We start from the raw sequence: 27,775 nt of genomic DNA on the forward strand, positions 1-27,775 counted from the left end.
TAAACTTTATGCTGAATGTAATAGTCAGGAAATAATTACTGCTTGACTGACAGCAAGAGCTTTGAGGCAGATGGGGAATGATGAAAGGAGGAGGGGGGAGAGGGGGAAGAAGGAGGAGGAGAGAGAGAGTGTGAGAGAGGAAGAGGGTTAGGGACAAAGAAGAAGAGAAAGGAGAGGGGAGGGAAAAAGATTTTTCACCCTTAGTTTATATATCACTACAAACTTTTAACAAAACTCAGAGCTCTATGTTTATAATATTTTACATTTCACTCAAATTTTTAAAGTCAAAGCTATACATAGGGCATGGCATACATTTTTCATCATTAAATTTATAGTAGTGAATTCTTTGCTAAAATTTATGTAAAAAATGATTTAGGTCATGACTTATTTCAGGCACCCAAGGATGCACAAGAGCTCAAAGGTTTAGCTGACGTTGTTCTTTCAAAAATATTTTCACAAATTATGGACACTTGGAAAGCATCTAAAGGACACGAATTTTCTATGATAATAAGAGAGCAAAGTGTTATTTACCTGGAAGTTGTAAACACTCCATATACAATTGGATTTTTAGGATCTTTAGAATTCATTAGGAATACATCCTCTGTTTTAAAACAAAATTGGAGAAAGTTGCATTTTTGAAGGTAATGGCAAAGTTTGAATATTTTCTATATGACATCATCAGCTACTTACGCAATTCATCAAAATGAGTGTCAATGCCATTTGGACCTGGCACTGAACAAATAAGACGAGATTTGAGGAATGTTGTCCATTTATTCACCAGACTTCTGTGGCCCCCGAAGTCATTCTGAAAGGAGAGAATAATGGTTTTAGAAATTGTGCATGCAAATGATAATTTCAAATATCTTATCTTCTCATATCTTGAGACAGATACAAAACACAATTCCTCGTTTTTCAAATTGAGAAATGAATTTTAAATGACTAGATACAAGTAACTACGCTTTCTTATTATATTTTTGGTGAAATCTATTCACTCCAACCTTGTTCAAGGAATGAGTTACAGTAAATATGCCTTAGCATTAAAAAGTCACTGTACTTTTTCCATTCTGTTACCACTTGGCAATGAACGATATTACTCTTGTGTTTGTTTTGGTTTGCTTTTAGTCTCTCTTTCTTATGTAAGTTTTCCTTAAGATTTTACTCACCTCAGTAGGCTGGTTCACACAGGTAAGCACATTGGCACATAGTAGGCACTTAATGAGTATTTACTGAATGAAAGAATAACTGCATGCCTTATAACCCATACTGAAAATACACCACAAACAAAAGCATGCTAGTATCAAATATTTTTATAAGCTCAGTTGACGCAATGCTGACTACAAACAGCATGCTGAAAAAACATTTGCATAAATCTTAATAAAGAAAACTCATTCTAGAGCAAAAATTTTGAAAAAGTATCTTCTCACTGAAAATGAAACTTAACTGTAACCTGATGTAGCAATAAATTCTATTATGATGGTATGGATTCACCAGTAACTTATAGTCTTATAAAATAATATTTATGTGCATATGTTTGAAGGAAAATAACTTTTTCTTCAAAAATATAACACTGATTTATATTTTGTTTATACGATTTTATTTAGTATAAAGATTTTTTTAACCCTTGTAAGTACTGCTTTTAAATATGCCTTATATTTTGTGGAGAAAAGATTCTCATATATTGCATATATCATTTACATGTTTCCAGAGCATTAAAACTTTTAATTTTCCAGTAATTTAATATACTACAGATAAATAATTAGATCATGATTGGGATAGGAAAGAGGATACCCCTGCCCCCAAGACAGGGAGTTTTAAAATTTCATGATTATTTTTTAAAAAGAAATAATTTCATTTTAAGACAGTAACTGGATTTGGCCTTGTGATTTTTCTTGAGATGAAAGGTGCTTTAATATATAATAAGTTAGCTTCATTTATATTTCATATATACTGTACTATATAGAGCATAAGCATAGTATTATCATATTTTCACACTGATACTAATTAATCCATAAGTATTTACTGACCAATTTTTTATTCTATATATCTAAAATTATAATACATATCACATCTGAATTTGTGCCACACAGTATATGAAAGTTCAGAGCTTCAAAATTATGTGTGTGTGCACATATGTGTATACAGGATGCTATAATCAATTCATAAGAACAAGCTTTAACACTTGTCTCTTTTATATTCATACTTGAGTTATTTCCAACAAAAAATATTCATTGAAAACTTATACATTGTAGGAACCTATGCTAGGTCTGAGAATACAAAAATTATATTTTCCCATGTAATATGAAAAAAATTATTTCTCTAGAATTTCAAACTAATATTATTTAATGTAATTGTGAAATAACACCTCACAACCTGTACCTCTATGTTTGACTATGAAGTTATTCATAAGCAACTATAATATGTTTTCAATCTTTTTTTGCTATTTAAATATTTATAGTGATCAGTCAAGCTTTTTAGCCATATTTTTCATTATATCTGTACAAAGGTGGAAAAGGAAAAAACTGCGATTGGACAATGATACCCTCCTCATTTTTTTCTTTACCTCACCTTGCATATCTGACCTATTCTAGCGTGAGTGGCTTTTCCAGTGTGTTCTCCATCTATCGCATTTTCACGGAAGAAAAAATACACTTTGTCATCTTCAGGGTTGTCACTTTCTGGGATGAGGTGGGCACTAATGAACCTTGGATCTGAGAGACAAATTATAGCATATATATTAATTCACAGTTGGGTAAATAAGACCATTCATTACAGTCCATTTTCAATTTTCTCTTAACCCCTTTGTGACATATTTCAAGACCTAATCTCTCTTTAGTTCACTCTTTTTCAGTAGATGTGAACTGCTCTTTATGTATTTTAAAGTATGTTACAAATCACCTTATGTCTCAAAAATAATTTTTTTTCCGTAAAGTTAGGAGTACGTACAGAAATCCTCCATGTGACCATATAGTGCAGATGCATTATTGGATATTAAAACATTTTGCAAAGTGTAAGGGCTATCAAATATTACTTATTGTCATCACTACTGTTATTCTTTCTTTCAAGCATAAAATAATTTAAATCAAACTACCAATTGGTCTATTCCATTTTCCAGCAAAAACTAGGTGGGAGGGGAGAGATGAGATTCATAGAAAGCAAAAGAAATTTTCTCAAGTTGTACCCCATCTCATTAAATGGCATTGTCATTTATGAAGTACTCAAGCCCCAAACAGTGGAGTTACCCTTGAGTTCTCTGAGTCTCCACGTAACAGTGTGTACCTCTGATATGTCAGTTCAGACATATCTAAACCCTCCTATATCTTTTCAAATCACACACTATAAAATGCAAACTCCTTCCAGTGACCAGAAGTCATTTACCATCTGGTCCCTGCTACCGCACATGACTTTTCTTCTTCCTACCCTTCCCTTCCCTAACTTACTCTTAGCCAGACATACCAAACCCCTTCCTGGTTCTCAAACAGGTCAAGCACTCTCAGTACTGCCTCAGATTTTTCCTCACTGTGTAACTCTCTGCCCTCATATATTCTAATGACAGGATTCTTATTTTTACTCAGGTCTTTGTTCAAAGTATTATGTTATTAAAGACATCTTTGTTGACTACCCTAATTTAAAGTGCTGAAAGCCTAACTCCTACTCACATGCATTACTTTTCTTCCTAACATTATGAAACACCTGCTATGCTACATCTCTCTGTTTCTTTGTCTCTCTTTAATCTTCATTTACTTATTGTCTGTCTCCCTCTCCATCCCAGTGAATATCAGTTCGATGAGAACAAGGACTTGGCATGTTTTGTTTGATGCTATGATCCTAGAGCTTAAAACACTGTGGGCATTCAATGAATATCTGTGCAAGAAGACAAGGAAAGAGAAAAGGAAAAAACAAGACTGCCTAGATTATGCAGAAGGTGTATTTGTGATGTCTAGAGTCCCACTTGAAAACATACTTCCGTAAGTACCTGGCTTCATATGGCTGTGGGCTCATATAATCTATTTAACAATATGCATTGCTTCACGGCTTTAACAATGTAACATACTAAGAAGCTGAGTTTGTTTCACTGAAAGCACTTAGGATGGTTGCAGGTATTTAATTTCTGACAATAACCTACTTTTACTCCCATGGTGTATTATGTTATCAAGTTAACAATGAAATACACACACCTAGGTCAGCACCATACTTAAGATACCAGGAAAGGGATCAGAATATTGAAACCAGCTTTATCCATCTTATTTAGTCCTAACCTTTTCACCTGTGAATAATCATGTTGTCATGTGTACTACACTTGTAACTTTCCTTTAGCATTTGCTCTGGGACCATGTACTTAGTATATTTCACAGGGCTACACTCCATTATCTTTTTCAGGCAAATTATACAGACCCTGTAAGTAATGGGAAACATATGAAAAATTACCTATTCATATATAAAGTTCAGTATGCCAGTGGAATAAGGGAAGGAGAATAAAACCTCAAAATTTGGAATCAGGACTAGAATTTTTAATAATACATTACTTCAACTTTAAAAAATGTTGCAAAGGTGGTTTTTCTTCATAAATTTCTACTTAATCATATTCATAAACATATTTGTATACATGTTTTTGTCTCCTGAAGAATGGTGAGTGGATTAATGTGACAATAGTATGAATTATGTTACAAACCCAATAATTACCACCCCAATGATGAAGTCAGATATCTAGGTTCAGAAATTCAGCATGTGCATGTATGTGTGCGTGCATGTGCATGCAGATACATAGCACAGACCTACACGTGACAGAACTCAGTTCAATCACTTACAACTTTTGTGGCATTTTAGCAAGACTCTTCTTACCTCTCAGATCTCAGTTGTCTAATTTTCAAATTGGGTTTATTTCATGTTAAGTTCAATTCACCTTGTGTCATAAACAGTTCACATACAAACAAGTATTTTAAACTTAAATAGTACATGTGAAACAACTCTGTAAAATATTAACAAATATACTATGTTGTTATGATGATGATACTAAAAGGAAGCCTCAATCACATGTTAAGTTCTCATTATAAGATCTCATTATAATCCAGCTGCAGAATTAAAGTGAAAAATCATACTTTCTTCTGCTTTAATGCTGAAAAAATGGAGAAGTCGCTTTAATACTACCTACCATATTAAGGAAGTTGTTCATATAAACACTTGAATAACTTAAAGGATTTCAAGTAATTAAATCCAACTACCTTTTATTTGATCACAAATACATACAAGGCACTATGTAGAAAACAAAATGAATATATATCCCTTGTTTTCAGAAAGCTACAATCTAGCAAAAGTGATGTTAGAAGCATACAAATGACAACAAAGCAAACAATATTTTATACCTATAGATATTCTCTTAAGTTAGTATTTGGGCATGAAAAAAGGAGTTATCAAGCATCATGCTTCCATCTCCAAAATATGTGAAGATAATTATCATCTTACAAATGTGGACTCTAGTAGGAAATAATTCAAACAAGTTATCACGTACATTAATTGTTAAAAGGGTCTTCAATTCTAGTCTCTCCTTTAGTATCTGATACTACAGACACAGAAGGTGTGGTAGGTGAATTAACAGTTTGACATAGCTTCAGATACAGACAAAAAGTACCATTAGGCATAGAAAACAAAAGCCAAATATATCAAAAGAGTAAAAGAGATTATCAAAGAAAAACAATGTTTACTTGTCTTCAAGAAATTTAGGTTATATCTTATACTTGAAAAAACATTCACTCTAATTTCAAAATAAATTAGGTCTTTAGTTGATGTCTTCCAAAAATTTAAAGAAGCCATTCTTCTAATATTTCAAATTTAGAAAATCTTTTTTTTTTTTTTTGGCCAAAATCTCTGCTCACTGTTCATTTTCTACTTATGCTCCAAAGTCTGCCTCTCCCTTCCTTGCCCATCTTATTCTCTCAGTCTATTCCCCTCCCCTCTGGTGAATTCCCCTCTTTATCACATGAACATTCTAACCAGTCATTCTAATTGTCTTCATTATCACCCTAGAACCTCTTGGCCTCCTAAACCTCCACTTACCTGCCTATGAAATCCCAGAACTTTTTTTTCCTTTGCTACCATACCTAAGCCAGGATGGAGAAAACCATATAATTGTAGTAAATGGATTTGCCATAAATTCAAGTTATTTATCCTCAACAAGAATTCTAGTGTTGCTAAGTAATTATTTCATTTACTTTTAGTGGCTCACCTTAGACTTATTATCAGCTACTGTTTAAAATCATTCTAATTGTCTTCACAACAACTAATGTGCCATCTCTCAATCTACCCACCAAAGATGGACTTTCTAATTTGTTATACTGCTGAGACCAAGGCCATTCAGTAAGAACTCCCTCCTTTTGCTTCCTTCACACCCCCCACAATTGTTCTTTTCGTCCTTTTGTGGAAGAATTATTTCCCTTCCATTATATATATAAGGCCTCTCTCTATTTGCTCTCAATCTAATAATCCACAGAATGTTGCTCCAATAAGCAATCTCTATTCTTCATGTAATCACTTACATTTATATTTTCATTTATCAAATATCTCTTAATCATTTACTCTATGCCCTGAATTGTGGAAGATTAGGGGATATTGTGATGAAATGTTTTCTGCCTACATGATGCTATCTGTGAGGGAATACTAACAGTTAAACAGAGCAATTATCAAATTGCACATAACAAGCAAAAATGAGTTTGGAACGAATGCAGTGAGAAATAAAAGGGACAACTGATCTTGCTTTGAAGGAATTAGGGAAAGTATTTCTCAGAAGATATGACATGTAATTCGAGACCTGAAGAATAAGAGTTTCCCAGGTAGAAGAAACACAGGTGCAAGGTCACAGAAACAACAGAGAATGTTGTGCAACAGGAGAGAGAGGTGGTCAGAGAGGATGACAGAAAGTTAAGCAGAGGTCAGCAGAAGGACGTTTATTGTTCAGGAGTTTATTGTCCTAATGGCTAAAAGGGAAACCAATGAAGTATTTTAAACCTAGTAATGACATTACCAGGTTTCTATTTTAAGAAATATTATTAAGAAAATATTATTAATATAATATTATTTATAAATATAAATAATATAAAATATATAAAAAATATTATTTAAGAAATATCTATTACTGGCTGCTGTAGGAAAAAAAATATATACTGAGGCAAGAATGAAGGCAGGAAGATTACTTAGAAGACCGGTGAGAAATGACAGTGATGTGGACTTGTATGACAGAGGAGACATATGCAGAGATTATGGGAAAGTAGAACCAATGGATTACGTTCACTGATAAGAAGTTGAATGTGAGAAGCAGTAAGAAAAATCATGGTAAAATTAAAGGAAAGACCAATTTAAACAACTGGTGGGATAGGAATCATTTATCAAGAAGGAACACTTGAGGAAGAATAGATACGAGATGTGGAAGGAAGACTAGCTCAGTTTAGTGCATCTTTAGAGGCAGATGCTTGTGAAGTTATACCTTAGATCAGGAAATACAAGAGCTTGGAGAGGGAGGAACCAAGATGGCGGAGTAGAAGGATGTGCTCTCACTCCCTCTTGCGAGAACACCAGAATCACAACTAGCTGCTGGACGATCATTGACAGAAAGACACTGGAACTCAACAAAAAAGATACCCCACATCCAAAGACAAAGGAGAAGCCACAATGAGATGGTAGGAGGGGTGCAATCACAGTAAAATCAAATCCCATAACTGGTGGGTGGGTGAATCACAGACTGGAGAACACTTAGACCACAGAAGTCCACCCACTGGAGTGAAGGTTCTGAGCCCCACGTCAGGCTTCCCAACTTGGGAGTCTGGCAACGGGAGGAGGAATTCCTAGAGAATCAGACTCTGAAGTCTAGTGGGATTTGATTGCAGGACTTCAACAGGATGGGGGGAAACAGAGACTCCACTCTTGGAGGGCACACACAAAGTAGTGTGCACATCAGGACCTAGGGGAAGGAGCAGTGACCCCAGGGGAGACTGAACCAGACCTACCTGCTAGTGTTGGAGGGTCTCTTGCAGAGGCAGGAGGTGGCTGTGGCTCACCGTGGGGACAAGGACACTGGCAGCACAAGTTCTGGGAAGTACTCCTTGGCATGAGCCCTCCCAGAGTCTGCCATTATCCCCATAAAGAGCCCAGGTAGGCTCCAGTGCTGGGTTGCCTCAGACCAAACAACCAACAGGGAGGGAACCCAGACCCACCCATCAGCAGTCAAGCGGATTCAAGTTTTACTGAGCTCTGCCCACCAGAGCAACAGTCAGATCTACCCACCACCAGTCCCTCCCATCAGGAAACTTGCACAAGCCTCTTAGATAGCCTCATGAACCAGAGGACAAACAGCAGAAGCAAGGAGAACTACAATCCTGCAGCCTGTGGAACGAAAACCACATTCACAGAAAGATAGACAAGATGAGAAGGCAGAGAGCTATGTACCAGATGAAGGAACAAGACAAAACCCCATAAAAACAACTAAATGAAGTGGAGATAGGCAACCTTCCAGAAAAAGAATTCAGAATAATGATAGTGAAGATGATTCAGGACCTCAGAAAAAGAATGGAGGCAAAGACCGAGAAGATGCAAGAAATGTTTAACAAAGACCTAGAAGAATTAAAGAACGGACAAACAGAGATGAACAATGCAATAACTGAAATGATAAATACACTAGAAGGAATCAATAGCAGAATAACTGAGGCAGAAGAATGGGTAAGTGACCTGGAAGACAGAATGGTGGAATTCACTGCTGCAGAACAGAATAAAGAAAAAAGAATGAAAAGAAATGAAGACAGCCAAAGAGACCTCTGGGACAACATTAAATGCAACAACATTTGCATTATGGGCCTGTCAGAAGGAGAAGAGAGAGAGAAAGGACCCAAGAAAATATTTGAAGAGATTATAGTCAAAAACTTCCCTAACATGGGAAAGGAAATAGCCACCCAAGTCCAGGAAGTGCAGAGAGTCCCATACAGGAGAAACCCAAGGAGAAACACACCGAGACACACAGTAATCAAACTGGCAAAAATTAAAAACAAAGAAAAATTATTGAAAGCAGCAAGGGAAAAATGACAAATAACATACAAGGGAACTCCCATAAGGTTAACAGCTGATTTCTCAGCAGAAACTCTACAAGCCAGAAGGGAGTGGCATGATATACTTAAAGTGATGGAAGAACCTACAACCAAGATTACTCTATCCAGCAAGGAGCTCATTCAGATTCCACGGAGAAATCAAAAGCTTTACAGACAAGCAAAAGCAAAGAGAATTCAGCACCACCAAACCAGCTCTACAACAAATGCTAAAGGAATTTCTCTACGTAGGAAACACAAGAGAAGAAAAGGACCTACAAAAACAAACCTAAAACTATCAAGAAAATGATCATAGGAACATACATATAGATAATTACCTAAAACGTGAATGGATTAAATGCTCCAACCAAAAGACACAGCCTTGCTGAATGGATACAAAAATAAGACCCATATACATGGTGTCTACAAGAGACCCACTTCAGACCTAGGGACACATACAGACTGAGAGTGAGGGGATGGAAAAAGATACTCCATGCAAATGGAAATCAAAAGAAAGCTGGAGTAGCAGTATCAGATAAAGTAGACTTTAAAATAAAGAATGTTACAAAAGACAAGGAGGGACACTACCTAATGATCAAGGAATCAATCCACGAAGAAGATATAACAATTTTAAATATATATGCACCCAACATAGGAGCACCTCAATACATAAGGCAACTGCTAAGAACTATAAAAGAAGAAATCGACAATAACACAGTAATAGTGGGGAACTTTAACACCTCACTTACACCAATGGACAGATCATCCAAAATGAAAAAAAATAAGGAAACAGAAGCTTTAAATGACACAATAGACCAGATAGATTTAATTGATACTTATAGGACATTCCATCCAAAAACAGCAGATTACACTTTCTTCTCAAGTGCACACAGAATATTCTCCAGGATAGTTCACATCTTGGGTCACAAATCAAGCCACAGTAAATTTAAGAAAATCAAAATCATATCAAGCATCTTTTCTGAACACAACACTATGAGATTAGAAATAAATTACAGGGGAAAAAATGTAAAAAACACAAAACATGGATGCTCAACAATACGTTACTAAATAACCAAGAGATCACTGAAGACACCAAAAAGGAAATCAAAAGATACCTAGAGACAAATGACAGTGAAAACACGATGATCCAAAACCTATGGGATGCAGCAAAAGCAGTTCAAGAGGGAAGGTTATAGCTATAGAAGCCTACCTAAAGAAACAAGAAACATCTCAAATAAACAATCTAACCTTACACCTAAAGTAACTAGAGAAAGAAGAACAAACAAAACCCAAGGTTAGCAGAAGGAAAGAAATCAGAAAGATCAGAGCAGAAATAAATGAAATAGAAACAAAGAAAACAACAGCAAAGATCAATAAAACTAAAAGCTGGTTCTCTGAGAAGATAAACAAAATTGATAAACCATTAGTCAGACTCATCAAGAAAGAGGAAGAGGACTCAAATCAATAAAATTAGAAATGAAAAAGGAGAAGTTACAACGGACACGGCAGAAATGCAAAGCATCCTAAAAGACTACTACAAGCAAATCTATGCCAATAAAATGGACAACCTGGAAGAAATGGACAAGTTCTTAGAAAGGTATAACCTTCCAAGACTGAAACAGGAAGAAACAGAAAATATGAACAGATCGATCACAAGTAATGAAATGGAAATTGTGATTAAAAATCTTCCAACAAACAAAAGTCCAGGACCAGATGGCTTCACAGGTGAATTCTATTAAACATTTAGAGAAGAGCTAACACCCATCCTTCTCAAGCTCTTCCAAAAAACTGCGGAGGAAGGAACACTCCCAAACTCATTCTATGAGGCCACCATCACCCTGATATCAAAACCAGACAAAGATACTACAAAAAAAGAAATTACAGACCAATATCACTGATGAATATAGATGCAAAAATCCTCAACAAGATACTAGCAAACAGAATTCAACAACATATTAAAAGGATTATACACCATGATCAAGTGGGATTTATCCCAGGATGCAAGGATTCAATATACGTAAATCAATCAATGTGATAAACCATACTAACAAATGGAAGAATAAAAACCATATGATCATCCTAACAGAGGCAGAAAAAGCTTCTGACAAAATTCAACACCCATTTATCATAAAAACTCTCCAGAAAGTGGGCATAGAGGGAACCTACCTCAACATAATAAAGGCCATATAGGAAAAAACCACAGGAAACATCATTCTCAATGGTGAAAAACTGAAAGCACTTCCACTAAGATCAGGAACAAGACAAGGATGTCCACTCTCACCACTATTATTCAACATAGTTTTGGGAGTCCTAGCCATGGCAATCAGAGACGAACAAGAAATAAGAGGAATGCAGGCTGGAAAAGAAGAAGTAAAACTGTCACTCTTTGCAGATGACATGATACTATACATAGAGAATCCTAAAGATGCCACCAGAAAACTATTAGAGCTAATCAATGAATTTGGTAAAGTTGCAGGATACAAAATTAATGCACAGAAGTCTCTTGCATTCCTATACACTAATGATGAAAAATCTGAAAGAGAAATTAAGGAAACACTCCGATTTACCATTGCAACAAAAAGAATAAAATACCTAGGAATAAACCTACCTAAGGAGACAAAAGACCTGTATGCAGAAAACTATAAGACACTGATGAAAGGAATTAAAGATGATACAAACAGATGGAGAGATATACCATGTTCTTGGATTGGAAGAATCAATATTGTGAAAATGACTATACTACCCAAAGCAATCTGTGATTCAATGCAATCCCTATCAAATTACCAATGGCATTTTTTATGGAAGTAGAACAAAAAATCTTAAAATTTATATGGAGACACAAAAGACCCCGAATAGCCAAAGCAATCTTGAGAAAGAAAAACGGAGCTGGAGGAATCAGGCTCGCTGACTTCAGATTGTACTAGAAAGCTACAGTAATCAAGACAATGTGGTATTGGCACAAAAACAGAAACACAGATCCATGGAACAAGATAGAAAGCCCAGAGATAAACCCACGCCATCTATGGTCAACTAATGTATGAAAAAGGAGGCAAGGATATACAATGGAGAAAAGAGAGTCTCTTCAATAAGTGGTGCTGGGAAAACTGGAGAGCTACGTGTAAAAGAATGAAATAAGAACACTCCTTAACACCATACACAAAAGTAAACTGAAGATGGATTAGAGACCTAAATGTAAGACTGGACACTATAAAACTCTTAGAGGAAAACATAGGAAGAAAACTCTTTGACATAAATCACAGCAAGATCTTTTTTGACCCACCTCCTAGAGTAATGGAAATAAAAACAAAAATAAAGAAATGGGACCTAATGAAACTTAAAAGTTTTTGTATAGCAAAGGAAACCATAAACAAGATGAAAAGACAACACTCAGAATGGGAGAAAAGGCAACCCTCAGAATGGGATTGCAAAGGAATCAACGGACAAAGGATTAATCTCCAAAATATATAAAGAGCTCATGCAGCTCAATATTAAAAAAACAAACAACCCAATCCAAAAATGGGCAGAAGACCTAAATGGACATTTCTGCAAAGAAGACATACAGATGGCCAAAAGGCACATCAAAAGCTTCTCAACATCACTAATTATTAGAGAAATGCAAATCAAAACTACAATGAGGTATCACCTCACACCAGTTAGAATGGGCATCATCAGAAAATTTACAAACAACGAATGCTGGAGAGGGTGTGGAGAAAAGGGAACCCTCTTGCACTGTTGGTAGGAATGTAAATTGATACAGCCACTATGGAGAACAGTATGGAGGTTCCTTAAAAAACTAAAAATAGAACTACCATATGATCCAGCAATCCCACTACTGGGCATATACTCTGAGAATACCATAATTCAAAAAGAGACATGTTCCACAATGTTCATTGCAGCACTATTTACAATATCCAGGATATGGAAGCAACCTAGGTGTCCATCAACATATGAACGGATAAAGAAGATGTGGTATATATATATACAATGGAATATTACTCAGCCATAAAAAGGAAAGAAATTGGGTCATTTGTTGAGACATGGATGGATCTAGAGACTGTCATACAGAGTGAAGTAAGTCAGAAAGAGAAAAACAAATATCGTATTTTAGTGCATATATGTGGAACGTAGAAAAATGGTACAGATGAACTGGTTTGCAGGGCAGAAATTGAGACACAGATGTAGAGAACAAATGTATGGACACCAAGGGGGGGAAAGCAGCGGGGGGTTGTGGGGGTGGGGGGATGAATTGGGAGATTGGGATTGACATGTATACACTGTGTGTATAAAATTGATGACTAATAAGGACCTGCTGTATAAAAAAAAGTAAAGAAAATGCAAAAATTAAAAAAAAGAGCTTAGAAAAGAAAAGAGGCCTATAGTTGAAGCTATTTTAAAGTAAAGTCAATGGGGGTGATTAGGAGGGTATAGAATAAAAAGATAAAAGAGGATAGAATGGAGTCCTGAGAAAAGTGATGAAAAGCAGGAAGAAATCTAGCAACTGGGGAGCTGTAAAATGAACGGAAGAAGGCAATCTTTTGTTGAATTTTCAATATTTTAAATCTTTTTATCCTGAGAAAGAAAAAGAAAACCAGAAAACTTCCACGGACACTCCATGGAATCTATTGTGGTTTCTTGCACCCAGTAAGCCAAAGAACTTCTTGGGACAGTACATATACTTCCTGCCCCAGTTACCACTTGCTTCTCAACACTTTGCTGTCTATAGATTTTGGCAACTTTCACCATTGGTAGTGTTCTTAATGAGAAACAATAGAAACCACCAAATCAGAAAATTGGTAATCATCCTCCTTTGGTTGTCTTTAGCCACTGACACAATGAAATATTCAGATCTTCCCCCAAATTTTTATTGCTTCTCTGGTTTGTGGCTTTTTTGTCTCTGAGCCTGAATTGTTAATAATCAAATCTTCATAATTTCCTTTAGGACTCTCTTTTCCTAAATCCCTAAATATAGACATTCCTTAAATTTTGCGGGGGCACTTTTATTTCTTTCTACTCCTATAAATAAAGTCATCTCCTAGTATTGCTACCAATATTTTAATATTCTTAATTTTCTTTATTTTTAAAGTTTTTTTTCTTTGGGGATTTATACACTTATAATGCTTGAATATCACCAAACTATATAAACCTTTCTTTTCTTCCTACATCCAATTCTGCACTTCAAAATTTTGGCAAAAATTTTCTACTTAGATATCTCACTGCAACTTTAATTCATCATGCCTAGCAAAGAACTTGTCAACTTTTCCTTAAAAACTGTTTCTGCTCTTACCGTTCCATTTTGGTTAATGTCGAGAGCAGCACACAGATATAAAATGTTTTTACCTTACATTGCCCCCATCTCCTGCAGGACTTCTGTTCTCTACTCTAAATTTATTATCAAACTTATACCTGCTATTGTTTTCACTTCTTCTCTCTGTTTTTTTTTTTTTTTTTTGCGGTATGTGGGCCTCTCACTGTTGTGGCCTCTCCCGTTGCGGAGCACAGGCTCCGGATGCGCAGGCCCAGCGGCCATGGCTCACGGGCCCAGCCGCTCCGCGGCATATGGGATCCTCCGAGACCGGGGCACGAACCCGTATCCCCTGCATCGGCAGGCGGACTCTCAACCACTGCGCCACCAGGGAGGCCCCTTCTCTCTGTTTTATAGTCTTAAATTTGCCAGCACAATTCTTATTCTTTTCACTTAACAGTTATATTTTGGAAATCATCTAACTGGTCTTCCACATGTATTATCTATTTCTTCTAAGCCATCATCCATGCATTGCTACAGAAATAAATACAAATGCATCTACACCATATATTTTCTAGAACAGATTTCAAGTGTCATAGGATATGACAAAGTAGCATAAATTAAGATGTGGCAAGCAGAAAGGCCAATAGGGCTGATATTACTCTGGGTCAGTAACAGGGCTAAAAGGAGATACTACATTCATCAATACACCTGCTTAAGATGGGCCACGGTTTTGGTTCAGAACTTTCTAGCACAAGAGGAAAGTAAGAAACCTTGTCAGTTTCATTATTCACACTGTCTCTGATATAGAAAATAAACTAAGGGCAATCCACATCATCCACCAACTAACCTTGACTTACCTTCCAGTAGAACTGACCACAGTTTCCCTTCTTTAGCCCCTTAGTGAACCTGCATATCATTCTAGAAGACAACACATCTACCATCTTCACAGGCATTTATCTCACAGAACATGGAGGAAAGTTTGCTTCTACCTCTTCTATATCACTTAATTCTTTTTCTATTGTGTTCATCTTCATTTTTGTTATGATAGGCATTTGTCCTATATTTCTCCCTCTCTTACGTTCAGCTTCTATATATACTAAACATTTATTTTGAATCTATCTCACTGCAGCTACCCAAATGTAGGCCCTTATCTCTTCTCTCCTGGCAGCCACATTCAACGTTTTCCCTGCTTCTGGCCTCACCTTCTCCAAACCACCTTGTATGGTCTACCACCCTTTAACATACAAACCGTTCCCTGGCACCTGGTGCATATTCCTCAATCAGAATCCATAAAACTCTATTTAATAATTTGTTTTCTTTCCCCTCTATTCTTGTAAGCTGATCTCTCTATATTTTCCTAGTTCTTCCAGTATAAGTATCATTTCTGAAATAGAACATCACTCCTAAATAAATGAATTAATTAATAAACGAATGAATTTGCTGAACTAAAATGTGTAATTTTTTTTTTTTTAAAGAATCACATTTTCTTGCTTTTTGACATAGTTCATTGAAGCTTTGGGGATGAACAGAACTCATCATAGCCTTAACAAAGGTTCCTGGTTAAAGAAATGCTTAGACATGCTTCTCTAAATTGCAACTATTTCTAAGAGTTATTATGCAATAGTGGGTTTTCAGAATGTTCTTCTGAAATGTTATAAATGTTCTTTGAACTTGGAAGAAGCTTTTCTTTTTCTGATTGCATCCTTTTGTATTAGGTAATTAATGCAGTAAAAAAAGATTATCTGTTTGCAATTTTTCAAAATTAGATTTCATCAATTAGATTAAAATATCAGAAAGCATGTCTCTCCTTTTTATGAAGCTAAGAACAATGCATATGTTAGGGGTCAGAGATTACCACTGTCCTGAGAAGCTTCAAGCAATTCAATAACTTGCTGTGTGATCAAAAACTCCGCATGGAAAAGTTTTACCAAAATTCATTCAGATTGACCTACTTTATTAGTTTTCCTTAGGAATCTAAGAAAATTCATGGTATTCACAAAGGAAGTTATTCTACTTCCAGTTACTCCCAGCAAATGGCAAGCAGCAATGAAAAACCCAAACCCACTAGTTACTTTTTCTTTTAAAATTTGTGTTCTGTAACCCATTAAATCAGAGATTGTCTATTTCCAGTCCTCAGATAAAATTCCTGATTTCAATATGGCCCAAGTCCATTGAAACTAACAGACACATATTTACAGATTTTTTAATAATGTAAACAGTTACAATGCCCCTAGATACCTCTCCACATTGCAACCCTGTACAGTTCTCTACTTTGTAAAGTTCACAGAATCCCAAGTGACAATGATTTAACAAAATCTTTGACCTTGTACAATTTGAAAATATTTCTTGCAATGTGAAGCAGGAAGTAGATGTGGATGTGTATTCATAGCTGAACATCAAAAGAAAAGGGCAAAATCCATTTAAGCAAGATCAAAGTGCATTAATCTTGCCAGTACACAACTGCAATGTAAACACTACAAAGGGTAAATAGAGTGGGAAAGATTCTCTCATCTGGACAGCTTAAATGGTATACCTTTGGGGAAGAAACTTTGTCTTTACAGGTACTGTGCTACTTTTGCAATGCCCCTGAGCACAGGGTAGAAGCTGAACAAAGAACCATATTTAATACTCTTGGGCCAATGCTATCATGCGAAGCATGGCATCTTTAATCATAATAGCAATAAATGGTGAGTAAATACACTTCTCTTTTCTTTCCCCCTTTATCTCTGTTACTACCCCCTTGACATTCTTCTACACCTCATCCCACAGATGGCATTTCTTGCCAAAGTCCCGTTTGGGCACCACCTGCTACTTGTAACAGTACCACTCTGTCGAAATATTTTTAGCACCTGCAAATTAAACTGTCCTTCAGGTGCAATCTCACACTTAATGAAAATGACACGCTGGCACAGGACATACGGCTGCCTTTATGATTCATTTGGCAGCTTGAGCTTATTTAAATAATGAACACATTTTGCTGCTCTCAGCATTAGGATCAATCGGATTCACTAGTATGGCAAAATTCTGACCAGCATTTGACTGGACTTCTCCCTTCCACCGACAATCCCCAAAGAACAAAAACATCCAACTAAAATTGTAGAAATATTTTTTCTGAAAATGAATCAAATCTACTGGATGATTAATTAAGGCTTTTGGAGTACCTATAAATTTAAAAGGTAGGACATATATTAGTTTTCTAGTTCATCTGGATAGAGGATGGAATTAATGATTATAAACTCTCTTGTGCAACTTTAAGAGGAATAGTTAGTTTCACACCATGAAACATTTAGACAATCCTCTTGTAAAGCATGTTAGGGGGTTCTAGACCAGAACAGAAGGAAAAAAACCCCACTGCAGAACAGCCCTAATTATCTAACTCTGTGAATCAATCCTAACACCACCTATGAGAGGAAAGGAAGGCTTGAAAATTCACACAGTTCACAAAAAAACATATACATTCGTGTTCTCGTCACACTTAAAAGGTGATTTCACTGACATTATAACTATGTAGGAAGGAAAATCCTTACTAAATATATACCTTGAATTAACAACATAAAAATAAACAAATTCTTACTTCATTGTACATATATAAAAACTTCTGTGATAGGAGTCAAAGAAAACTTGATAGAAACGAGGCTTCTCCCACTCACTAGACTTGTAACTTCAAAAAATTAATTAACGTCAACTAGCCTCAGTTTCTTTATCTGTCAGAAGCCCATGTCTCTGAGGGGTGCTGGGAGAATTACATTAGAAAATATATATACATCTACACCTACATATACACATATGTCTGTCTGTCTGTCTATCTATCATCTCCCTCCCTATCTATACCACTATATCACAGGGCTTCAAAATTGCTAGCTGTTATTATTTTAGAACACTGTTTATAAAACTTTGAGAAATATCCTATGTAAATATATGTTTTTTTTTTTTTTTTTTTTTTTGGTGGTACACAGGCCTCTCACTATTGTGGTCTCTCCTGTTGCGAAGCACAGGCTCCAGACACGCAGGCACGAACCGGGGCACGAACCGGGGCACGAACCCGTGTCCCCTGCATCGGCAAGCGGACTCTCAACCACTGCGCCACCAGGGAAGCCCTAAATATATGTTTTAAAGTTAATGGTGGGAATTCCCTGGCGGTCCAGTGGCTAAGACTCCATGCTTCCACTGCTGGGGGCCCGGGTTCGATCCCTGGTCAGGGAACTAAGATCCTGCAAGCTGCGTGGTGCCACCAAAAAAAACCCAAAAAAACAAAAAGGGAAAAAAAATAGTTAATCATAACAGAAACTTAGATTGCTAATGAAAGCAAGCTGAATCAGAAGCCAGCTGATAAGAAAGCTATAAACCTGTTAAAGACAACTGAGAAGAACAAAGACCAATTGTATTATGTAAATCATATAACTTCATTTTTACAATTAAAAACAATATTTCCAGTATCACAGCCTTAGACTTCAAAATACTTACAAGTTGCTGATGGGGAAAAATCCTCACCAGATGAAGGCCAGTGCACCAGGATGGCAACCATAGTAACTAGTTTCTTCCCCTTTCAGCTTTGATGCAACATAAGGGGGAAAAAAGGCCCCGAAGAATCAGAAGACCATGAATGGGAACTTCCAGCACATTGGGAATGCAGGGAATGCAGCATAAGGTCATCTCACATTCTTAGCTAACAGCCTAAGCATAATGGATATATCATTTTTGGCTGTGGAATAGAAAAACCTCTGGCTGCCAAGGAACAGGCCTGGAAAAACTTTTGATGCTTAGCTGGCTGGGAAACTATGAACAGCTCTTGGGATAGTTTAACCCGAAGAAAGGTTCAGAATGAATCATGCCAGGAAAGAGAGAAGGGCTGATTAGAATGGAAGATGAGCACAAATGGTAAGTGAAAATAAAAAGTACTGTTTATTTTGCCCCTTCCTTGTCCTTCTTATACATTATTTTAAGCCACACTCATCCCAGAAAGAAACTCTGACATTAAGACTCAACAAATGCTCAAAATGCAAACTAGAAACTGGCAAAGCTAGGATGTGAACAAGAGCTGAGTTTTTCTACTGCATCAAGCAGCATCAAATATTTATACCTATGTATTCTGTAATTTTTGTAATATGTCTCTAGGTTGCATATACACATACACTATTTGATTATTATTTACTATTTTAATAAAGAGATCAGCTTTTAACTTTAATAAAAAATTAGTGGAAAACCTTGATGCTTTCTACCACTTCAGACTCCTTTAAAAGGCATTCAAGGTCTTCACTATCCAGTGCCCCCCTGTATAATTCTAGGCTCACCTCCCATTGCATTTCCCTCTGTATCGTCCTCTCTTATCACTCTGGATTCTCAGAACTTTCATTCTTTCATGCAAATTCTCTATGAAGAATCATGCCAAGTTTTCAAGATCCTTTTCAATGATTTTCCAAAAGTACTTTCTTTAAATTCTTCCAGTGGAAATCTGTCTTCTGGGTTTCCACAATATTTTGTTTAGACTTCAATTAAAGTAGTTATATCGTCTCACCTGCCCTGAATTATTCTTTACGATATAGGATGTTTCTTCACAAAGTTCTTTTGAGGCAGGGCTTTGTCATTTATCTTCAAATCTTTTCTGCTTCTTAAGATAGTACATTACCCTTTAAAGTCTAACTCAACTCAACTGAACATTACCTATTTACATAACTGTCTTACAGTTTGTAAACTGCCTTCACATAGGTGATGGCAGAGTAACTGCACAGAGGTTTAGGTTACGGGGCTTTTGCAGCATTCAGCTAAGCTCTATCACTTACTAACTGTGTGACCCTGAGCAAATTATTTAACATATCTGTGTCTCATCATAAGGTGAGAATATGGAGATGTTATAAGTATCAAATGACCTAATAGAGTTAAAACACATGGACGTAGAACAACAATAACTGTCATTATTTTCCCATGGTTCGTTACCTCTGCTTCATTGTTTATCCATGTGCTGTTCATCAGAAATCATTTAAGAAGAAGTAAACAAAAGTATCTTTTTAAAAAACTAGGAGTGGAAGATAAAGGGCAGAAACAAAGGGCAAATAAAGAGCCCCTTTTTTCACGTCAGGTGGCCATAATGCAAGAGAAGGTCAAAATGAGTCAAAAACTAAAAACATCAGCAGCCGCATTGTTCTTCATACCGACTGAGATAAAGACACATGGACTTAAAATATTCAAAAGGAGGTTTGATTCTCAATGCTGGGGCTTGCCTAGCCAAGCAAGACTAGATGTGCTGCAACATTTATAGGTGCTTTCCTTGTATATTTTCCTTGTATTAACAAATGTATACCATGAGTGTACTCATCATGTTTGCATTATTTAAATGATTATTGTTTTTAATTACATTATATATAAGTAAGATTACATGGGTGTGTATAATCATTATGAGGTAATTAAAATTATTTTGATTGTTAAAAGAATTTTTTAAAGTAGAGAAAGGAATCCCTCAAGAACATATCACTCCCATGGTTGCTGCCTCTCCCTTTCCTATAATTTTTTTTCCAACTTAATCAATTTGATCCCCCAATTCCCAGGATACTCTATGCTTGAGCAGCACTTTTTGGCTGACTTTTGACCGTGTTCATATAGTACTGCACATTTAGCTCCACAGAATAACTATCTCCATCATTTCCACACCTGCTCCATCTGGAATCTCATTTTTCTCAATGCCATACTATTTCTTTCTCCTTACTCTCCATCAACATTCTATCAACCATCAAGTTTTATTTCCATCTTTCTCCTAAATATCTTTTATGTCTGTTTTTATTATTCATGTCTTAGTTTAGGTCCTTAAAGTTTTCCCACACTTTAATAGCTTTCTGAGTTTCTTGTTATCAGTCTTACCTTCCTACATTTTTTCTTCTACGTAATACCAAAAGTGACTTCATCAACATTCAGTTTGTTTATGCCAATCCACTGTGTTTTTGTTTGTTTTTTAAAAACTTTTTAATAGATCTTTATTGGAGTATAATTACTTCACAATACTGTGTTAGTTGATGTTGCACAACAAAGCGAATCAGCCATATGCATACACATGTCCCCATAACCCCTCCCTCTTGAGCCTCCCTCCCACCCTCCCTATCCCATCCCTCTAGGTCACTGCAAAGCACTGAGCCCATCTCCCTGTACTATGCAGCTGCTTCCCACGAGCCAACTATTTTACATTCGGTAGTGATTATCTATGTCAATGCTACTTTCACTTCGCCCCAGCTTTGCCCTCCCACCCCATGTCCTCAAGTCCATTTTCTATGTCTATCCCTTTATTCCTGCCCTACAACTACGGTCATCAGTACCATTATATATATATATTTTTGGATTCCATATATATGCATTAGCATACCGTATTTGTTGCATTCTCTTTCTGACTTACTTCACTCTGCATGACAGACTCTAGGTCCATCCACCTCACTACAAATAACTGTTTCATTTCTCTTTATGGCTGAGTAACATTCCATTGTATATATGTGCCACATCTTCTTTATCCATTCATCTGTTGACGGACATTTAGGTTGGTTCCATGTGCTGGCTATTGTAAATAGTGCTGCAATGAACACTGGTATGTGTCTCTCTCTTTTTTTTTTTTTTTTTGCAGTATGTGGGCCTCTCACTGTTGTGGCCTCTCCTGTTGCAGAGCACAGGCTCTGGACGCGCAGGCCCAGTGGCCATGGCTCACGGGCCCAGCCACTCCATGGCATGTGGGATCCTCCCAGAGCGGGGCACGAACCCGTGTCCCCTGCATCGGCAGGTGGACCCTCAACCACTGTGCCACCAGGGAAGCCTGGTATTTTTTCTTTGAATTTAATTTTTGATAGTTTGATTAATATATGTCTTGGTATGTTTTTCCTAGGGTTCATCCTGTATGGGACTGTCTGTGCTTTCTGGACTTGACTATTTCCTTTCCCGTGTTAGGGAAGTTTTCAACTATAATCTCTTCAAATATTTTCTCAGACCCTTTCTTTTTCTCTTCTTCTTCTGGGACCCCCTATAATTCGAATATTGGTGCGTTTAGTGTTGTCCCAGAGGTCTCTGATATTGTCTTCAATTCTCTTCATTCTTTTATCTTTATTCTGCTCCTTGGCAGTTATTTCCACCATTTTGTCTTCCAGCTCACTTATTCATTCTTCTGCCTCAGTTATTCTGTTATTGATTCCTTCTAGTGTATTTTTCATTTCAGTTATTGTGTTGTTCATCTCTGTTTGTTCTTTAGTTCTTCTAGATCTTGTTAAACATTTCTTATATTCCCTCAATCTGTGCCTCCATTCTATTTCCAAGATTCTGGATCATCTTTACTATCATAACTCTGAATTCTTTTTCTGGTAGATCCCCTATTTTCTCTTCATTTTTTTGGTCTTGTAGGTTTTTACCTTGCTCCTTCATTTGTGACATATTTTTTTGTGGTCTTTTTAAAAAAATTTTTTTTTTAATGAGTGGGATTGTGTTCCTGTCTTACTGGTTGTTTGGCCTGAGGCTTCCAACACTGGGGTTTGTAGGCTATTTGGCAGAGTTGGGTCTTGGTGCTGAGATGAGGAACTCTGTGAGACCCCCCTCCAATGAATATTCCTTGGGGTCTGAGGTTCTCTGTTAGTCCAGTGGTTTGGACTTGGAGCTCCCACCACAGGAGCTCTGGCCTGACCCCAGGCTTGTGAACCAAGATCCTGCAAGCCACCTGGGAGCCCAGTAGGCTTCCTGGGCTTGAGTGGGGCAATCGCCCTCCACTCCTCTCCCGCTCTTCCTGGATGGCTCTTCCCGCTTGCCTCTCCTGATCTCCCCAGCCTCCCTCCTATGCCCTCAAGGACCCATGCGGTCTGGAGGGATCTTGGAGGTCAGGGGACTGGCCTGGGAGCTCAGCAGGCTCTTCGGGTCCGAGTGGGTGGGGCAATCACCCTCCGCTTCTGTTCCGCTCCTCCTGGGGGGCCCCTCCCACCTGCCTCTCCTGATTTCCCCAGCCTCAGGGGCACCGATCCTGTCTGGCCTCCACTTCTCCTCCCCCCCCTTCAGTCCCCCTACATCCTACTGGTGTTCCTCCCGTCTCCTTGGGTGTCAGAGTCCCCCAAACGTGGCCAGCAGGCACCTTGGTTGTGGGGAGACCCTAACTCCGCGTCTTCCCACACCACCATCTTGACTCCTCCTCTCCCAATCCATTGTTTAACATTCTCCTTCATACAGTTTTGGTTGGAATATAAATTGGTCTGGCAGTTTCTTATAAAACCAAACGTATATCTACCCTACGATCCAGCCATTCCACTAATTGCTATTTAATTGAGAGACCTGAAAGCTTATGGCCACAACTGGACTTGAACAAGAATGGCTACAGCAGCTTTTTTAAGCTGAGGTGCATATCAACAGGAGAACAGATAACACAATGTGGTGTAGCCATACAGTTAAATACTTCTCAGAAATAAAAAGAAACAAATTACTGATAGATGCAATGACATGGATGAATTTCAAAAACATTTAAACAAAGGAGCATCTATTGTATAATTCCATTTATGTGAGTTTCTAGAATAGGCAAGAGTAATCTATTGTGGAAAATTCATAACAGTGGATTCCTCTGGGAACAAGGTGTAGGGATCGATTAGGAAAGGGCAGGAGAAAACTTCCTGAGGTGTTTCTGACCTTGACTGGCATTTGGGGTACAGGAGTATATCATTTGTCACAACTCAGTGAATACTACACTTAAGATTAGTGCATTTCATTGTATATAAATTTCATCTGAATAGAAAAAATACACAAATATTGAACTCATATCATTGTTAATCATGAGAATGGTGTGATGGTGTCTGAAATCTACTTTGAATTCATAAAAAAAGATGGTTGATGGATGAAGAGGAATGGATGGATAGATATGTGATAAATTATAGAAAATTATAAATTTGTAGAATATAGATTGAGGACCAATATGTATCACTGTCAAATTCTTTCATCTTACCTGAATTTGAAATTTTTCATAGAAAAATAATTTAAAAATACTTCTATGCCTCCTGAAACAACAAGTAGTTATGTTTTTACTAACTTTCAGCTAAGGTGAGCTAAGGCACGTGTAAGGATTAAGACAAATTAAGAAAATACAGCCTGTAAATTACTATAGGTGGTGAATAAAAACATTTACTTTTTTTCTTTACTAATACTTATCTTTATGGCTTAGTCTTACATTCAAACTGCAGCAAAATAGAGAAATTCAAACAATATAACTGAGTCTGAGCTCCAAACATCACTTAGATTTTCATAGAGAAGCAAATTTGATCTGATAAAATCTTCAATGTATGGTTGATTTTCTATATCTAGATAGCATGTTATGTTCTTTTTACTTAAATATTATGGTTTTTAACATCTTGTATTCAAATAGGAACTTTTTCATATTGTAATTGTCTACATGCTGTAGAACTATGTTTGGAAAGTAAATTGGTAATAAATATTTAGTTTGTGGGTTTTTTTTAAGAAAATACATATTGCTGTATTTTGGTTTTGTCTTTGTCTTGCTGATTGATTTATTTCTATCATGTATATCTTACAATCATTTCTCTATTTTGGTGAATTTCTCAAATTACAGAAATATAGTGTTGTGCACAAAGTAGGTTTTAAGAAGAGTGACTGGAATATTAATCTAATTTAAACCAAATGGATCTATCATGAGTTCATATGACTATTTGTCATCATTACTTATGATTTGATACTTATCTACTAAAATGTGGTCTATTTCCACTCTCTTATCTTGTAAGATGTGGTCTTTTTTATTGATTGCTTGTAAGAGTTCTTCAATATTTAAATATGGGAATGATATAATTATGTGCTTTATTCATTGTATATTAGAGTGCCTTTTTCCACTGCAGATTTTGAGAGTTGTATGGTGATGTCCTTTCATTTACAAGTACAATGTATAATGATTTATAGGTCTGTGTTTTATCATGATAAATATACATTAGAAATATTTTGATATAATACTTTAGATTTAATACAGTTACCTCAACTATAATATTTGTAGGCATTTCTATAATTTTGGACTATTTATTACTTCTTAAATGCAGGAAGCTGAAATATTTATAAGTGATTCCTTGAATTAGGTTCTAAACAAGTAAGTTCATACCCATCCATCATCATAAACTGTCCTTTTATCATTTACATTATGTTTTTAAATTATGTTAAGTATAAACTACTGTATGAACAGACTAGATGATTTGTTATTTGAGAAAATCAGAGGAATTTCATGAAGGAAATAATTTCATAGAAGAATTTTTCATTACCTCATAATGGTTATACATGCATATACACACACATATAATGCACATATTCTTGAGGTAATAATTTGGATATTGATTTTGATTATACTTAAACCTTAAGGACTCAATACAGATTTTTTTCCCAATGGATTTCTATAAAATTGAAAAGGTTTGGGAAAAAGAGAATTTTAAAAAATATTTTTTCATTACAGGAGAGGTCAACATTAAATGGAATATGTATAATGTAAACGCTGCTCTCTAAAAAAATACCATGCTATCAATAGAGTCCATGTTCATAAAGTAATTACAATATTTTTTCATACAATACAAACTAAAAATAAATTTTGAACTTGGATGAGGAAAACCAAGGCAGCACACTTCCATTTCCTACATCCAAAGAAAATAAAACTTTCTGTTTAGAAAAGTCATTGCTCCATGATAAAAAGTAATTTGTATGATCTTACTTAATCGATGACTTCACACTAAAACTTTCCCATAAAGAGAAAACTGGTAGTGGTTCAAGAAACATGGTGTTTCCTAACTCACCTCATTTTAAATTAGAGCACGTTTTTCTTCCCTTTGCCAGAAAGTTCATCACATTTTTTTACACAGCGAACTTACTCTACTTTATTAAACGAGATGAAAAAGTGCATTTAAGTGAATGTGATTTATTTTTTAAAAGTTTCAGTGCTTGAGCAAGGAGCTAAATAAAAAAAAGTAAAACCCACACCAGAGATATAGTACAGGAGTGATTTAAATTCTCTTAGAAGGAAGAAAAACATAGCAGTAACTCCTTTCAACTCTTTCTCCAATCTGCAGTCATATCTCACTCATTTGGTAACATTTAAAATAAGAGGAATGATGTACGTTTAAGAGACATTTCATAGAAATAAATACATCTTTTGAAAAACATTTATATAAAGAGAATGAGAACACAATTCTCAGATTATGAGAAAATATTTGCAAAAGACATCTGATAAAAGACTGTTATCCAGGAGACAAAGAACTCTTAAAATTCAATAAGAAAACAAACAACTGAATTAAAAAATGGGCTGAAGACTTTAATAGACATCTCACTAAAGAAGATATGCGGAAGGCAAATAAGCACTGAAAGATCTCCACATCACATGTCATTAGGAAAATGCAAATTAAAATGAGATACCACTACACATCTATTAGAATGGCCAAAATCCAGAACACTGACAATACTAAATGCTGGCAAGGATTTGGAGCAGTGGGAACTCTCATTTATTGGTGGTGGGAATTCCAAATGACACAGCCACTATGGAAGACAGTTTGGTGGTTTTTACAAAACTAAACATACTCTTACCATATGGCCCAACAACTGTGCTCCTTGGTATTTACCCAAAGGAGTTATAAAGTTATATACACATAAAAACCTACCCATGATGTTTATAGCAGCTTTATTCAAAGTTGCTAAAACTTGGAAGCAAACAAAATGTGCTTCAGTAGGTGAATCCAGACAATGGAATATTATTCAGAGCTAAAAAGAAATGACCCTATCAAGCCATGAAAAGACATGGAGGAAACTTAAATGCTTATTAGTAAGTGAAAGAAGCCCATGTGAAAAAGGTTACACACTGTATGGTGTGATTTCAACAACATGACATTCTGGAAAAGGCAAAACTATGGAGACAGTAAAAAGATCAGGGGTTGTTGGGATTAAGGGGAAGAAAAGAATGAATAGGTGGAGCACAGAGGATTTTTGGGTCAGTGGCTACACTGACAAACTTTGTATGATACTATAATAGATCATACAAAGTATATATATGTCATTATACATTGATCCAAACACCAAGAGTGAACCCTAATATAAACTACAGACTTTGGGTGATAATGATGCATCAGTGTAGGTACATCAACTGTAACAAATGTACACTCTGGTGGGGGATGTTGATAATGGGGAAGCTAAGCATGTGTGGGAGTAGGGCTATGTGGAAAATCTCTATCCCTTTCATTCATTTTTACTGTAAACCTAACTAAAAGTGCTCTAAAATACAAGGCTTATTATTTTCAAATAATTATAATAACATATTACCCTAAATTAACAGTATTCTTCTATGCATTAAGAACTCTAACTGCAGTTCAATCCTTTCCTATCATGTTAAGAACACTTTTTTCTACTCTTAGCTAACATATTTTAATTAGTCAGAAAAAGTCATTTATTTTTCAACCTTAAAAAGGTAACATATATTTTATTTTTAAAATATTAAGGTAATGAA

The 27,775-nt window shown here is 36.1% G+C and overlaps 1 protein-coding gene and 1 long non-coding RNA gene across 5 annotated transcripts in view; one reads left to right on the forward strand and one right to left on the reverse strand.

Moving 5' to 3' along the window:
- The window catches only part of SEMA3A (semaphorin 3A), a 511,012-nt gene that overhangs the window by 49,103 nt on the left and 434,134 nt on the right, over positions 1-27,775 (reverse strand). For all 4 annotated transcript variants that reach the window (XM_060107643.1, XM_060107641.1, XM_060107640.1 and 1 more), the window contains 3 exons: positions 2,566-2,708; positions 691-805; positions 532-601 (listed from right to left, as the gene is read on the reverse strand). In XM_060107643.1, coding sequence (XP_059963626.1) covers positions 532-601; positions 691-805; positions 2,566-2,708 — 328 coding nt within the window. The remainder of the gene's footprint in view (positions 1-531; positions 602-690; positions 806-2,565; positions 2,709-27,775) is intronic.
- LOC132495713 (uncharacterized) overlaps positions 19,124-27,775 on the forward strand; it is a 70,039-nt gene continuing 61,387 nt past the window's right edge. The window contains exon 1 of the long non-coding RNA XR_009533331.1: positions 19,124-19,185. This is a non-coding gene — a long non-coding RNA (uncharacterized LOC132495713). The remainder of the gene's footprint in view (positions 19,186-27,775) is intronic.

Source organism: Mesoplodon densirostris, chromosome 9, assembly GCF_025265405.1.
Source record: "Mesoplodon densirostris isolate mMesDen1 chromosome 9, mMesDen1 primary haplotype, whole genome shotgun sequence".
Taxonomy (NCBI): domain Eukaryota; kingdom Metazoa; phylum Chordata; class Mammalia; order Artiodactyla; family Ziphiidae; genus Mesoplodon; species Mesoplodon densirostris.